A 17,684-nucleotide genomic window follows, 5' to 3' on the forward strand; every position below is an offset into this window, starting at 1 on the left:
AAAATGACCAAGCTTGAATCTGATCAAAACTCTAATACTACCCCCATGAAGAAAATACATAGAACAGAAACGTTAACCACTCCACACAAATACAATCATCAAAATCAAGACAATAAAAAATATGCAAGAAATGAAAAGAAAACAGAAGGGGAATTTATGGTGTAAAAAAGACTTAAGAGACATATCAAATACTCATCATGTGTGGGCTTTGTTTGGATTGTATTTCAAACAAACTGTAAAATAATATATAATCGGGGGGAAAATGAACACTGAGTATTTAATAATATCAACACTGTCCTTATATTGTAAGTATAATAATGGTATTGAATTTTTGTTTGTAAATCATCTTAATAAAATACATCCAGATGAAATAACATGATGTCTGGGAGTTGCTCCAAAATAATCTGGTGGCAGGGAGTAAAAATACAAAGGAAAAAAAGATTGGGAATGTATTGGTAATTACTTAATCTAGATGAAGGGTATAGTGGATTCAATACACTATTGCTCTTTCTCCTTTGGCATATGCTTGAAATTTTTAATGATAAGTTTTTAAAAGGCATGAGGAGTATTTACAAACCCATACAGTATAGTCCTTAGACTTGCGTTGTGCCCCAGGAGAAATCCATCTTCTGAACACTGCTGAGCACATAGAGAAACTGACCCCAGTGTGTGTGTGTGTGTGTGTGTGTGTGTGTGTGTGTGTGTGTGTGCGCGCGCGCGCGTATGTGTGTATAGATTTTCAAAATAGCAAATCTCTTTTTTTTCAATTTATTTTTATTTTCTTTATGGGTTAATCTCTTCTACACCCAAGTTTCTAACACATTTCACCTCACTCTTCCTATTGCAATTCAATGGAATGCTTTTAGTGAAGACTACAATTGCAGTGCCTTCTCTGAGTGAACATTTAAGAATAAGGGAACTCAAACAGTTAACGTTGGGCCTGAAAAAAAGCCACTAGAGTCATTGTTTCTTGTGTGTGCTGGCATATGGTGGCTTGCATTTTAAAAAAAAATAGCCTTGGTGTTTGAATGATAAATTATCACTCATCTCTTTCTTATTCTCCATGTTTTCTTTCTAGATATTTCCACACAATATACTTAGGTATTCGAAGCCGACAGAGTGGGGAGAATGACAGATGGAGGTTTTACTGGAAAATGGTGTATGAGTATGCAGATGTGAGTATGCTGCATTTGCTAGCCACCTTTCTGGAAAGTGCTCCACAGCTGGTCCTGCAGCTCTGCATTATCGTACAGACTCATAGCTTACAGGCCCTCCAAGGTAAGGGCTTGCGATTTGGTTTCTAAATTTGGGGAAAGACTGACTGGCTACTTTTGTCACATCCAAGGAACTGTTCTAATACTCTTTGTTGATACAGGCCATGGTGCTTCCCGCTATATGCCTGCTGGTATGGCACTGAATTTGTGAATGATGCGTATTTTGTTCTTGGCCATCTCTTGTCAGCTCTAATTTACAGAAAGACATTTGTTTTGGCCTTCTGTGTAGGAAAAATGAATTTTATGATTTTGCACTTAGCCACTATGAAAATACAGTCAACTAAGGCTTTCTGGTTTGTATTGCTAGAGTAATATTTTTTTATAAGCTGAATAAGAGTCATAGCTCTTTCTGTCTCTCTCATATCTACATATACATATGAATATTAAAGTACTCTCTACCATTTTTTTTTTTTTTACTTTAAGAACCAGAGATTAAAATAAAATGGTAGGGATTAACTTAGTATTTTAAAAAGGACACCTGGAAAAAAAAGTCAATATTTAACGATATGTTGTTTTTATACTACTAAGTTTTATAAAGTGAATATCATTGTCAGATTAATATTTTCATGTTTTGCTGTGTTCTTTGATAATCTCATCAGTAGTAATCTCCCATTTGTGAAAGATTTGCTCTGATGTTTCTGAAGGCCTGCTGCTCAAATCTTCTCTAGAAGCAGAAAGATTAGACAGACCTGTGGTAGACAGGAGAAAAAAAGAAGTAGATGGGTGATGGATAGGTAGCCATTTTGTATAGAAAGAGTTTCCTTGCAATATGAAAACCCGTAATTGAATAGATGTTATTAAACAGTCACACACTATGCTCATTTTGTTTCCATTTCAGCATGTCTGGGCCATGCTCTAACTTGAGACTTGATCGGGTTGGCCTGGAGAATCTCTAGAATACATTTATAAATTTTCATAATAAGAAGCACATTAGCTTAGACTGATGCTTTAAGTGGGGAGTGGGGAGGCATATTATAGGTAAAGGAAGATGGAGGGTGTCTTGTAGCCAGTTACCCATTTATTTATGAATTCCTGATTCAAGCCTGGCTCCACGCTGAAGTAGCTTTGGTCTAAGATGTTTGAAGAAAACTCCAAAAAGATCGATGGGGTGTGATTCTCAAGTGTCAGAAAGCAAACTGGAAGAAAGAGAAAGTGGAGTGTTTGAATAGAAATAGGAGAGAAAATGTGGGAGAAGGCAAGGCTTATTATCAACTAGTTGTGAGTGACTATGTTTCGCAGTGAAAGCTGCACAAGTTGGTTCTGGCTTTGGTTTTCTCGTTTCTTGCTGTGAGATCTTGTGCAAGTCACTTAACCTCTCTGGGCATCAGTTTCTCACATGTAAAGGTCACAAGCTAAACTACATGACCGTTCTTTCATGTTTGCATCAATACATGCCTAAGAAACCCATAGGGCCAGCATGCATTAGAAAATGAGCATACAACTTGAAAAGCAACATGGAGCAAAATCTCTGTCAAAGAGTCCAATACTCATCTCTAGAACAACTTGGCCCCTCATAGTTACACAGTGAAAACTCTCTGGAAAAGGAAAACCCAAGGACAAATGTGGAGGGCTGCTTACCACCTTCCTGTGGCCCAAGATTACTAAGTGTCTCTACTAATTGTCTCAATTATTTAGAAAATCACGAAGAAATTTCTAGCCTAAAGAGGATGGAGATAGAGGAGGAAAGGTGGGGGGGGGGGGTGTGTGTGTGTGTGTGTCTAAGAAACTGAGATCATCTTTCATTTTGAGAGTTTTATATAAAATTTTATACCAAAAAATAAATAGAAAAAAGGTCATCTTTAGTTTTTATCAGACTATTAACCCAAAACATAGGGATCAAAATGTATGTTGCTTAGAGTTGCAGCTCTTTCCTGACAACCACATATTCCCAACTTACCTACTAAGCTCAAATTTGCATTAGGTTTGCTACAGACTTTGGGAACCAGACCTCATCCCTGGCCAAGGCAAGCCTTGATGTCAACACCAGGAAGTCCTAGGGAAATTATGTTTCATATCATTCCCGTGGTGGTCAGACAGGTTGCTACAAAGATCACTAAGATCGATGCAAGTAATGGAGCACACGATGAAGAATAAGCTCGCTAGGTGAATCTTACGGCTGCCACTTTTTAACAAGGAAGGTGGGCAGAAAGCTGTATTAAAAGAAAACCCAAAGAGTAGAAATACCTGACAGTGAACAATAACATCTACACACCCCCTGAAAATAACCTCAGGCAATGCTATAGAAAACCTTTTCCACTGCGAAAAGAAACCTGTCTTCAGAAAAAGCTTCTAAATTCAATTATCCTCTTCTGATAGATGACAGAGGAACCAGCTTTATAAATTAAATTGATATGAATGATAAGAACAGAGCTTTTCCCCTCTAGGAAAAGAAAAACTAATGTGATGGAACCTAGTCTGACTTATATTTTTATACATCTTTATGGTCAAAGATGCCTGAGATTTATATGTAAAAACACAGCTTGCGTAGTGAATACCAATAATCAGTGGCATGACCACTGTGGAGAATTTGCAAATGGCTCTGAATTAAAATCTCCAAAATATTCTTATTTAGCAAATAGAGAGTGGTCCTAGGTCTGCAAGTCATTTTCGTGTGTGACTATGCCTAAAATTATTTTTTTAGGATAAAAAGAAAATTGCTTTTTTAACCCGATTGTTAGCCATCTCTCGCTGAAGGATACTCTTTGAAAACCAATAAGAAAATCAAACAAGAGATATGACATTTAAAAACTTTTCTTTAAAAATTATATTCTTCTTAAGGAAGGTGATGTAGCCCTGCAATGCCGTTAGCTGTGGAGACCTTTTCTCTGCTCTCCTTACTTATTGAATAATTAGATCAGAGGCAGCTCCTTGTACTGCGGGCTGACAGGTTCCGTGGAGAACTGTTCAAGTGTAATTGTCTCTCAGTTTGTACTGTTCCAGGAAGGACAGATTGGTTCCTGTTCTGAGACCAGCAATCAGGGAAGAGCGGAACCTTGAATGTGAATGCAATTTTTTTTTTCATGCCACACTTGTCCCTTAGACAGAGCTGTTGCATTTCCCCTAGGAACATCCAACTCCGAGTATAAAGAACACTCAAGGAGTTCCAATAGTCCATGCACAGCTAAGATGGCACAGTAGATGATTCAGCATCTGGTATAGCATCCTGTGATCAGAGAGTTTCCAATTTATACTTTGTTATGGTTTTCCAATCCAATCCAATATTCCCACCAGAAGAGGCGGGAGGGGTAGTGTGGAAGCAATGGAGAGAGGGAGAAAGAAAGAGAATGAGAGAGAGAAGAGAGGTTGGGGGGAAGGGGGGATTAGACTGCCTGGTAAACAGAGATGGGCAATGGAACTCCCGTTAGTCTCCATGTAGAGGACACATGAACAGGAAGATATGGTCCAAGACCTGTCAGTCCCGTTTTCAAACAACATCTCAGACCCATCTAACACCTTTGATTTTATCTAAATGGTGAAAGCAAAGATAGGAAGATATGTGTCCACCTTCTATAGACTGACCTTTGCATAGTCCTGAGAATCTGTAAAATGAGCAAGCTGGACTAAAGGGTTTCTAAAGTCACTGTTAGTTTTGTGAGTGTGTTCTCTGAACATTCAGTTTTGATTTTGTAGACCCAACTTCCTATAGTTGACAGAAAAGATACTACTCATTCACAAACAAGGGTCCACTCAAGCATGTCAAACTCGTGGCCGGCGGGCCGCATGCTTTGTTATTTAAACAAAGCATGCGGCCCGCCGGCCACGAGTTTGACATGCTTGGAGGCTTTCCCTAGCAACCTAGCAGTGCCATGCTCCATGCAGTCCATGAGTGTTCTCCATGGAGCAGCCTAGGGAATGCTGTGCAGGACCAGGGCATACCATGTAACCTTCACAAAGCATGTGTGTAAACCACAGTCCAGGCTGCATTTAACAGTCACCTGGTTCTGACAGACAGGTGTGCATGCCCATCATGTAGAAACAATCCTTCCTTGTAGAGGAGCCATCTATTAGATAGATGACACAAAAGAAACCAGGCCCTTACCAGACGCGAGTGGTTGTCAATCTACCAGCCCAAATGTTTCCACTTTTCCTTGATAGCTCTAGTTCATTTCCAGTCTCCACCTTTCTTACTCTCCTTGGAAAATCTCATTCTGCACTCTAAGTGTATTTAGCTGTCATGTGTAGAGTGAGTTATGAACAAATGCCTTCCCACAGGAAGACTTTGCTAAGCAGGAAAGCATACTTACACCTACTTCCATTCTGATTTCTTCATATTCTAAAAACTCAAGAGTTGCCCCTCTTGCCAACAGTTTATTGTGACAAATGTGTAAGAGAGAGAAGAGAAGGCTGAAAGAAGTTTCTAATTATTCTTGCCTTGCATTCTGTGAGACTGCTGAGGAAGTCAGAGTTAAAGGGGCTGTCCACATCATGTGGCAGACACTGACCCAGCTAACTGGGGTAACTAAGACACCCCTGAAGTGAGAAAACCATCTTATTTGTCATATCCTGGTGAGAACTTTCAAGACAATCCTTGGACTTAGAGTTACTCAGCTTTCTAGTAAAGCAGGTAGAGCCACACCCAGCTACCTTTACTTGTCTCAGGTTAGAAGCTACTTTCAGGCCCAAGTCCTTCCATCTCTGCCTTTCTGCCTGTGCCTGAGTCCACCTCTGGATTTCTGCTGGGGAGGAAGAGGGTAGGCCCAAGTGCCAGTCTGTGAGTGGGACAGTGTCCCTTTAGATCTGCCTTCTATGCAGTTGCTATTTTTATTAGTCAATTAGCACATTTATTGACGGTCTGTTGTGTGCATGATGGTGTGTGAAGCTCTGCAACATTTGACCTAGAAAAGCTCACTTCTTTTTAAAACTTATTTGATATTCTAAACAATGTGACAAAACATATTTAGAAACACTTAATTTATTCGGGTGTCTTCCAAAATGAGCTGTTCCATTTTCTACATGGAATAGTCTAACACGAAAGGAACCCTGAGAGCATATGTAGCTCCCCAGCGCCATGAAGAGGCCACACAGCCTTTGCCTTACAGCTCATTATGGGGCAATTCTGACAATCACAGACTCCATGTTGGAAGGGATGGTAAAGGGCAACATGACTCTGATCATTCCACCTTCACTACCCACATACGACCGCAGGTCCACCATCTCACCAGGAAGGCAGCTCATGATAACAAAGATGGTAAAAGTTCTCCCCAAAATATTGTATTTTTAACACTTCTACATATTTGGGATAATTTAAATATTAACTTTTTATTCTCGATGACACCTGCTTTTGAAGATAAAATAGAAAACACATGTATACAAAAAGAGAAAATAAAAATCATCTTCCTGCCACTCAGGAATAATAAAAATCTTGCCACTGAAGAGTAATTAAGGATGACAGGTATTTTATTGCTTACAGTTATAAAACTTATTTTGTGTTTTAATATATTATGTTAAAGTAGAATTAAAAATTTTTGACAGCACATCATGAGCATATGCCATAACATATATAATTCTACATCATTTCTAACCACTCCATAATATACCAACGTATGAATTATCCTTTTCCTTTCAACTAAGTCTCTGGTTTTGAAATCATAAGTTAACATCTCTATTTTCCATAATAAATAATATTATGATAAACACATTAAGAACTAAGTCTTTGCAAATATCCTTAAGTATCTTTTCAACAATAAGTACCTACAAGTGTAATTACTAGATTCAGGGACATGTCAGGTTTGAAGGCTTTTGATCCATAATGTCGAACTGCCCATTTTAAAGTACATTTCTTAGGAAACATCCTACAGTGTCTCACATTTCTGGTCTAAATGCACAGGAGGTCAGTGAGGGCAATATATGTGACAAGGACCGAGGTTGGGGCAAATCTCTTGAGATTTGGGAAGGAACTCTTAATGGTACCTATTTGAATATGAAGGGCTTAATTCCAAGAATTGTCTTAATTCCTTCCCTTGTAACCTCATTGTATCTGGCTTTACAAACTTGATTAAATCTAGTCTATTACTCGTAAGCTGCAGTATATCATTCGTGATAAAACAAAATGTTAAGAACAGCTTCAACAGAGACTTGTGATTTGAGTCAAAATAAAAGGAAAGCAGAAATAAATTTATCAAAACAGGACAAAATTCTGACTAAAGAAAATATGTAAAGAGCTAAATCACACACACACATAAATGTGAAACAGCAGCCTCTCCAGTGGACAGTTGTGATTTCTTTTTGGCTTTGTAAATAGGTTAAATTCCTCCCATAGCATTCACTGCAAAGCCCTGTGGGGATGCAAGAAAGACAGCCTGTCCTCCCTCCCAAGTCCTGATAAATGTAGGAAGGGCACACAAACACGGGTGATGCTAGTGATGACGATAGCACTCAAAGGCTATTACCCATGCCTTCCGGATAGCATGGAACCACCATACTTGGCACATAGTGGGCGATCAATGGATAGTTGTTAAATGAAAGAAGAATGGATGCCTGCTATGTGACAAATCCCTATGCTAGTTGTGATTCATTAAAAAAATGGGGGAGGGGGTGGAGGACATAGCTTTTGCTCTTAAATAATTCAATCTCATGGAAAAGAAAGACCAAAAATATTTATTATAACTCACTGTGCTATGTTCTATCGTTGGCCATGTTAAGGCCCTCTGGTGACACAGAATGAGCTTTTATGGAAAATGATATAAAGTAGAAAAGCCATGCTTTTTGAAAGAGATGGTTATCTGGGAATGTTGGAAAATCAGGAAAGTTTTCATGAAAAAGGTAGCCTTAGGGCTGTGTCATCAATGAAGCCTAACATTTTGTCATGTACTGTAAGGAAAAGGAGATTAAACGTAATATAAAACCAGCAAAAAGTTTGGTCCACATTTAAGTCTGTTCAGTAGTCCTGGTGATAATAGTGTCCTCAAAACAATGGGATAATGTGTGTTAGTTATAACACAAAATAAAGATTTATTCCTCAGACTTGAAAGATCCCTCTAGTAGGGTAAATCCTTGCACATTTGCTTTTTTAAAAAAGCACAATCCATTTTCCTGTATTTCTTACTTTTCAGCCTGTGTTTTGCATTGTTCAATATAAAGGGATTATCAATTAATAAATCAGCAAAATAGTAAACTACCAGTGTGCTTGATCAGTACGTTAATGTAGTTGAGTTTTAAAAACTCATCACCATCAACAACTTTGTAAGGAGTGATTTACAAAACTGACATGGTGTATTGGCCATATTGCTCTATCCCAGTGGTTCTCAACCTTTCTAATGTCGTGATCCTTTAATACAGTTCCTCATGTTGTGTTGAGAACTGCTAGCAGGGTCACCTAAGACCATTGGAAAACACAGATATTTACATTATGATTCATTAACAGTAGCAAAGTTACAGTTATGAAGTGGCAATGAAAATAATTTTACGGTTGGGGGTCACCACAACATGAGGAACTGAATTAAAGGGTTGCAGCAATAGAAAGGTTGAGAACCACTGCTCTACCCTATTGAAAACTATTGGCAAAATAAGCAATGAAGTATAATGAGGTAATGATAATATTGATCTCTTCATTGCACATTTGATAGCCTCTGAGTTATAATACTACCTCAAGTTATACTTAGAAAAAAAATATATGTGAGAAGAAAACTAGGGAAATTTTCATACATAATGAATATTAGGTCATACATAAATATTGCAGTTAGGATCATAAAAAAAAAAGTAGAAGAATAGAGAGAAGCTTCATTTGCTTATGATTGATTAGAGTGCTTGAAATCAACTCTATATGGTAGATCAGTCCTCAGCACAGCTGTGAATAGCTTTGAATTTGAATCATTTTGAACATAATATGAAATAAGGGCCTATTTTTAGGTTCCACTTAATTATCTCCAATAATCAAGTATACATCTTGGTATTTTTCCACTCACTATTCCTTCTCTCTCCTTTGCTCTTCTTTCCTGTGAGATGAGAATGAGCTCAAAGGCATATTCAGAGATAGGAACATGTGTGTGAGTGAACAGACAGTGTGATTAATTGCACATGCATGGCTATGAAGGGGAGAGACCTGGTGAAAGGTTTTTGTTAGCTAAAACACTAAGTTAAAATTCACATTTTAAAAATCTAAAACACGTTTCCAATGATGTATTATAAACAGGAAACAGACACTTTGGTACAACCTGTTCGGGACAAAGCACACATAACGGACCCTCTGCAGTGAAGAGTGTCCCCAGACACTCACTGTTCCTTTGTCTTTCTCATGGCTTCTTTCTTTGCCAACCTCCAAGCTAGTTTTTCAGCACTTTCACACCTTCAAGGAAACAAGCTATGTTTATTTTCCATTCACCTGACCTTTATCCCAAACTCAGAGCAGGTTACTTAGACTGAATATCAATATACTTTGACTATTATTTCTAAACACTAAGAATAATTAGTGTGAATAGTAATCAAAATGCTCGCTGAGCAGGGACAAGGTGAAGTCAACTTAATAAAAAATTTAAAAATGGCTAATTGTGCTAGTTCTCCAACCAGCTTTTTTTCCTAAGGAAGCCACAGACAGTCACATGATCAGGATTTTCTGACCAATTCTGGTTGGGTGAGTGGATGAGCAAAACTCCCACAACCACTTAAATAGTTTTCACTATGAAATTACAAAACCTGTTCTTTATAGACATACATTACCATTCTAAAAGGTACCATTTGTTTTACAAATACAATGAGTGGCCAGATTATTATGATCACTCCATCAGTACTTTGCTGGGCAATCCTTTGCCGTTAATACAGGAGCGATTCTTCTTGGCATTGACTCCAAGAGATGTTGAAAGGTGATGCCAGGAATCTGCCACATGCCTGATGAGTAGCCGGTTCTGTGAGATTTGATGGTTGTGGAACCAGCTGCCTGATGGCCCTTTTAACTTCGTCTCACAAATGCTCAATTGCATTGTGATCTGGTGATTGTGGGGGCCCCCTAAGCAAGGTAAAATCTCCCTCATGTTTTTGAAACCACTCCTGCATAATACAATCACTGTGGCATGGCTCATTGTCTTGTTGGAAGAAGCCATCTCCATTGGGATACGTCATCAACATGATAGGATGAACTTGATCAGCAATGATACTTAGGTATGTTGTTATTCAGATGTTGTTCCACATGAATTAATGGGCCCAAATCATGCAGGAAAACGCATCCCAAGTCAGAACACTGCCCCCACCAGCTTGAAGGGTTGTACTCATGCATGTGGGGTGCATGCTTTCATGTTGTTTCTGTGAAATTCTCACTCTGCCATCTGCATGATGCAACTGGAAATGTGATTCATTGGACCACATGACTTTTTTCCAGTGCTCGACTGTCCAATCCTTGTGTTCCTGTGTGAACTGCAGACAGCAAAGGTGTTCGAACAGACCTTCGGCTTCCATATCCCATACGATGCAATGTACGGCTAATTTGCCTACAAACGTCAGGTGGTCATAATAATCTGGCCACTCAGTGTATATTTTGCATTTATTAGGCAGATTGGAGTTAGACTGAGTTTTAAAGCATTCCTTAGACACATAAGCTAATGTTTTCTTGATGACTCAGCAGGAATAAAGAACTGGGATCATTTCCTGTTGAGTGATTCAAGAAAGCCTTTTTTCCTAATGTATTGCTCATGCATGGAGTGTGTATGCATGCAACAGATCTAGAGCCCTGAGGGAGCCAGATGTCAGCAGGAAGGGGGATAAGAGACTGATTCGATTGGTATGTAAACGGTCCTTGGAATAAAACCACATGGAGATTCATTCCTCAAAGCTCACAATGAGCCGCTGATTGCTGAAGGACAGAGCCTGCTGAGCACACTGCCTGCCTAAGGTTTTGTCAGCATTTTCATTGTGAACCTAAATTGCCACAGCTTTCCAACAGCTGTAGAAAAAGTCTGTGAGACTAAGAAGACTTTAGAACTCCAAAACTTTCTAAACATCCCCAGTATTATCCATTCAAACACTTGGACAATTTCATAGGGCATGAAGTTCTCAAGGTAGGATTGAAATGTCGGAGTTTGCCATGTGTAGTCTTCCATGAAGGCAGGTACTTCCAGATTTTTTGTTAGCTGAAACACTAAGTTAAAATTCAAATTTAAAATTTCTAAAACACATTCCCAATTATGTAAAAAGGAAACAAATATTTTAACATTGGCTTTTGAACTAAATGATAGTAAATAAACACACAGATTTTCAAAACCAAAATCAAAAAGTGAAGCAGCTACCAAAATTATTTAAAGTAAATTTCATTTTGAAATGTTTTTTGGACACAGAAGACGATATTTCTTTCAATTCAACTATGCTAGGAAATTTTGTGGAAGAAGTATTGGACCTGAAAGAATGAGGGAAATGAGTTTGAATGTGGAAATGCTCGGGAGCCAGATCTGCAGGGCCATTAGAAGGTGAAAAGGAAGGAATGAGGAAAATGCAGCAGCCTGAAATATCACAAGTCAAAGATAAACACCAGAACCAATGAGTTTATTGTGCTTGCATGCCCTGGTGTTGCCATAGTTTTCTACTTCCTTGGTGATTGCTGGGACATATATGTGCTGCACCTGCACCAAGTGCTTCAGGAAAAAATATGAAACAATAATCTGATATTATCAGACTCCAGAAAGGCATTTGTGGAAATCCTAATTAGATTTTCTTCGGCCTTTTTTAATTTAGTGAGTTCTAAGAGAAGATCACACCTCTTCTAACACTTATAAAGAAAATTTATGAGATTGTGTGTGAGTAATACCTATTTGATGCTCAAAGCAACATGTTGCCATGGTACCAATCAGATATTGTCTTCATCAGGGAATAGAAGTTACAACTGTCTTGTTTGTCCCCAGTAAACAGTTTTAATGCTTGGAAAGAGGAAAAGTCAGATTTTGTTGTTGTTATCTGGTTTTGAGACAATCTATAATAATAAAAGGTAATATGCTAATTAGACGTCATTCCTAATGAAGCTGGGGACAAAGGGAAGCCAGTGCCAGCAGCCACGGGAAGGAAGGCCTACTCTTGCACAAATTTTCATGCATCAGGCCTCTAGTAGAACAATAAAATAAGTAAATACAATGAGGTTAGAGAAACAGAATCTCCAAAAGAAGCTCATTATTCTTACGAATTCACATTATCAAAAGATGTGGAAATGCATGAGTTCTTAATGGTCAGAAACAATAGTGTCATTTCAAGTCAAAGGGACTAATGGGTACAAGTACAAGATTGATCTGGAAGCCTAATTGGCTGTTTTTATGGCTTTAAAATTCTGACCTTATATTAGAGCTATAAAATATCCATTGTGCTTCTGGGGACACTTGGGCATTTGGCTCTCATAATAAAAGAAATATTGCAAATCAAGAGAGGTAACCTGCTATGGAGAAAAACAAGAGAAGGCTTAACTTGAAATTCTGGAAAGTGGTTGCCCATGGGGATGAGGTGGAGGGAGGGAGGCACTTCATAAACACTGGTAATGTCCAATTTTAATTTTTGAAGAGTATTTTATTCTTCTTGGACCTCCACACAGACACTATGGATACTCATAATAAAATGTACTTAAAGAGATATATGGAGAGAGTAGAATATGGCAAGTAAATGGACTGGGGGCAGTGGATTCAAGTCTTGAGTCTCCTACTAACTAGCTAAGTAACTAACATGTCACCTTAGTGTGCTAAATGGTCACTATATTTCCTTCCAGTTTGAAACTATCCAATTCTATGTTTATCATATGAAATACAATATTGCTGAATAAGTCATGTTGGGGAAATACTATCTTTTAATCATGCAAAACCAAAACAATCTTTTTTTAATCCTCACCTGGGGTTATGTTTATTATTGTTGTTGTTGTTGTTGTTTGTTATTATTATTGATTTAGAGAGAGAAGAAGAGAAAAAAACAACACATCAATGTGAGAGAGAAACATCTATTGGTTTCCCATTGGGGACTGAATCTGAAACCTACATATATATACCCCCTGACCTGGAATCAAACCTGCAACTTTTTGGCATACAGCATAACCTCCAACCAACTGAGCCACCTAGCCAAACAACCAAAACATCTTAAAGTCACCATTCAATCATCCACTCCAATTTGATTAGTAGAGTAGCTTATTTTCTTAGCCCAGGTGAACCCTATAAGTAACCTTGCTATTAGTTGAGCAGAATTTTAGAGGGCCTTTATAAGGAATGATAGTACGGTAAGTTGGCAATGGGGCTTACAATGAGGGAGTGAGTGGTCCTGTCTGGCACGACACTGCACACTTCTCTCTGTCTGTCACCTTGTCATCTAGAGCTTCTCTGAATGCAAAATACCAATATAATGAACTCAAGAGGCATGCAATTATTTCAGTTTACTTAATGCTGTCAGGCGATTTATAATTTCTCCAGAATTACAAAAAAAAAAAAAAAAAAAAAAAAAAAAAAAGGTAACTATGCTTTTCAGGACTAAGCTAGCACCATACCAATAGAATTTCCAGGAAATGCTCCCTTTTGGTTTGCAGAATCCAGAGACAGGAACATCCACTGTCCTCAGTTTTCCACATGTGGTTGTAGAGTGCCTACTGTGGGTCAAGTCCCATCCTGGCTGCTGATTCCCACTGAATTCCTCAGAGCACAGATAAGAGCTGTGTTTGTTACAAATGTGCTCAAGGCATTGTGTAAACTTCCCAGACTCTGGTGTTCACTGGTACTCACTTGGATTTGTTAGTCAAATGAGAACAGATTTGGGCTGCTCTCTTCTGACTTCCTTTCAGGCTCCAATGTCATCTGAATCAAGACACACTTTTGTTGGCGCTGCCAGCTCCTTAGTCTCCATCTTGAGAACAGAGCTGCCTGCAAATGCCTGGGTGATTCCCTGGCCAGAAACACTTTAGTGGGGGAGGGGGGGGGGGCGGGACTGTGGGGAAAATCCACCACCTTGTCTCTGAAGTTGAGCACCAAGCTCTGAAAATTGGGGCAAATGTCTTAAACTCCAAAAGGCTCAATTTATTCCCTCTGAAATTGGGAACTACCTCAAATATTATAATGAGCACTTGAACACTTTATTATGGCATAGTGCGTGTAAGGCACTGAGCTCAAGGCCTAGTACTTAATATTAACTAGCATAATTAAATGGTTTTAGGGAGGAAAGAAGAGGGAGAGAGAAACATCAATGATGAGAGAGAATCATTGATCAGCTGCCTCCTGCATGCCCCCTATTAGGGATCAAGCCCACAATCTGGGTATGTGCCCTCACCTGGAATCAAACTGTAACCTCCTAGTTCATAGGTCAACGTTCAACCACTGAGTCACTCAGGCGAGACTACAGTCATGTTTTGAAGAAAAAGCTTCAGTCCTAGGAAGCACTGCCTGCTGCCTTTTGGCTCCTTTGATTCTGATGAGAGCCCAGCTGAGGAGATCTGGCATCATCCAATTCTCTCAAACACATGTCCAAGCATCCTTAAGGAATAACCAAATTTAAATTTAAATGCTGGGCACCAAAATGTGTTATGGCATCTTGAGAAGCAAAGTTAAAAGACTGCTACCATCAAGAGAGTACTCTAAAGATATCAAAGCATTTCCACCTCTGTCATGCCTCTTTCTCTCTCTACACATGGGATCTGTATTGTTGTTCCCATTTTCCAAATAAGGAGCTGAGTTATAACCTAGAAGGCTAATCCTAGCTAATACTAATAATACTAAGGGGAGAGTTGTATCAAGTTCTGAAAGAGACCTGTGTCTTGTCTTCCAGTTAAACTGTGATTCTATTGTAAAGCTCTTTAAAAAAATTAGATACTATAAAAATTATAAATACCACTAGTAAAGGAAAGAGTTATTCTTTAACTCTTGATAACATTAAAATTAGAGATGCCTTTGCCAACTTCCTTATCCTAAATGACAAAGAAAGGGAATTATTATGTGCATAATGCTGAGGTTTGATATTTTAGTAGAACTCAAAGAATGACTGTACTTAACTCTATTCCAATAGGAACATGCAGTAATGAATGGAAGTAGTCATTGACCTGGAACAAGATAGCTTGAACATGACACTTACATAAATTGGCAGCATTCATTTTCAGATCACCACTTTTTAAAAGCAGTTGTGAATAAAACTTAAAGAATAAAATGCTAGCTTCTAGATTTTGAAAAAGCACAATAAAATATGATGCTGAGTTACTGAGGGGTGATCTATTTTGGCTGATCTAGCTGAGGGGGTTTGCTTTAGAGTTTATAGCAATAAAGGCAATCAGGTGATGCTTAATGTTGCCAAGAGCACGACAGCGAAGCCTTTGGAAGAAGAAAGAGAGGGCTTTGGAAGGTCAGAACTTCACTTCTGAAAGTTTCAGTTAGGTTGACTCCATTGACACTTATAGCATCCCAACCGTAGAGAATCCTCTATAATAAAAGGGTAAAATTGATCCTAACAGTGGAAAGACCAGGAACGACTGGCTGCTATGATGTGCACTGACCACCAGGGGGGCAGATGCTCAACGTAGGAGCTTACCCCTGGTGATCAGTGCACTTCCACAGGGAGAGCACCACTCAGCCAGAAGCCAGCTTAGGCCAGCTCCTCACCATTAATCACACAACTCCCGAGGGCTCCCGGACTGCCAGAGGGATGTCTAATTGCCTAAGCTGGCAGATGAACATCCCCTGAGGGGTCCTGGACTGCAAGAGGAGACAGGCCGGGCTGAGGGACACCCCCTGAGTGCACTGGGCCCCTAGTTAGTCTATAAAAAATTGTTTTGTTATAGAAGGTTGCCCAACTAATACCAACTGCTAGCTAGAGGGAAGTTCCACTTATAAACACTATACTTTTTAGCATCTTTTTTATTTCTCAGTATTTTATTTTTATTTTTATTTTTTCCCCCCCAGGTACAATAGCGGATTCTTTTCTGGTTCCTCAAAGCTTACTCATTATTTTAAGTACATGACCTCACTGATTCCCCAAATAGTCCAAAGATAGGCTGAATGGTGGTGGGAGTCAGATAAGTACATGTATACACCACAGGGCAAATGCTGAAGCCTAAACAGACAGCAAGCAATTGCATTCACCCAGCCTTTGATTTACCTAATTTGACCAGAAGAGAATTTTTTTACATATCTCCAGTCTCTGGCACATTTTCTGATCCTCAGTACACACAGCAGAGAGCTACAGGGCCTCCTTACAGGCCTGAAGAAAACACGAAGGAGAGTAAATCAGTTACTCAGGTTAGGCATTTTAAGCATTGGAAAGAACAGAAAATTTTGGTTTGAGTTTTATTTTTTTAATTTTTAGGCAACTGGTGCTATGATTTGGAATTTGCCAAGATAATATGTATTAAATAATTAACATTTTTGGAATGATTTCCATTATCCTAATAATTAGAACAATGGTCTAATTGTTGCCCTTTTAATTTCATTTAACCCTCCCAGTGGGCCTTTAAAGTTCTAGTGTTATCCCAATTTTATCTGAGAAGATTGGGTAGGCACTTTATTATCCCAATGCCAATTTAAAAGGAAATAGAGGTGCCAGAAAATAATGTCTAAGGTACTAGGAAGAAAGAAGGATAGGACCAGGATTCAAATTTAGTTGATCTGGTTGCAGAGACAGCACATATGCCTTCTCCACTATACTTCGCACTATATTTTCCCATGTAACGTGTCACATTCTGTCTTACATTATCACATATTATCACTGATGGAAGGAGTCAAGTGAGACTTCTGAGTCCTAACCCACAAGTTTCTGCTGCAAATCATCTTTGTGTTATGTTGGACATGCAGAATGTGACTCGAACGTGTACTATTGGGAGGGAGGACTTTTCAAGAGGAGGAAACAGCCCACCTCAAAGCACAAGGCATGAGGTGTGTTTCAGGAATAACACATTGTGCTCCCTGCCTGAAGATGTCGAGTGGAGTTGAAGATAGGAAGTCTTGGGCTACGTTTGGAAAAGCAAGTAGGAGTCAGATCTTCCCTCAGGCAGAAAAGGGATGTGCACAAAAGTTTAAGGAAAATACTTTTCTGGAGGATCAGTGAGTGTGCATTGGGAAAACAGCAAGATCTCAAGTTTGTTATTTGTTTTACATTAACTTATTGACTGTGTCTAACGTCAGATCACGGTTAGTGAGAAAGAATGGTTACAAGGTCAGAACACAAAAGTTGTAGAAATAGTAGTCTTGCCCTGACTGGTTTGGCTCAGTGGATAGAGCTTCAGCCTGTGGACTGAGAGGTCCCAGGTTCAATTCTGATGGAGGGCATGTACCTGGGTTGTGGGCACATTCCCAGTAGGGGGTGTACAGGAGGCAGCTGATTGATGTTTCTCTTTCATCAATGTTTCTGGCTCTCTATCCCTCTCTCTTCCTCTCTGTAAAAAATCAATAATATATATATATATATTTAAAAGAAATAGTAGCTTTTCAACTACCATTTGACTGCTGAAATACTTTTATCAAGGGAGCAGATAAATGCCAAAAAATATTATAG

The 17,684-nt window shown here is 38.9% G+C and overlaps 1 protein-coding gene across 2 annotated transcripts in view; it reads left to right on the top strand.

Annotated features, from left to right (window-relative positions):
• Window positions 1–17,684, top strand: part of XKR4 (XK related 4) — a 271,987-nt gene that overhangs the window by 172,687 nt on the left and 81,616 nt on the right. For both annotated transcript variants that reach the window (XR_006741572.1, XM_045581415.1), the window contains exon 2: window positions 1,079–1,278. Coding sequence is in view for 1 of the 2 variants with exons in the window: in XM_045581415.1 (XP_045437371.1) it covers window positions 1,079–1,278 (200 nt within the window). In the remaining variant the exon portion in view is untranslated. The remainder of the gene's footprint in view (window positions 1–1,078; window positions 1,279–17,684) is intronic.

Source organism: Pipistrellus kuhlii, unplaced genomic scaffold, assembly GCF_014108245.1.
Source record: "Pipistrellus kuhlii isolate mPipKuh1 unplaced genomic scaffold, mPipKuh1.p scaffold_m20_p_14, whole genome shotgun sequence".
Taxonomy (NCBI): domain Eukaryota; kingdom Metazoa; phylum Chordata; class Mammalia; order Chiroptera; family Vespertilionidae; genus Pipistrellus; species Pipistrellus kuhlii.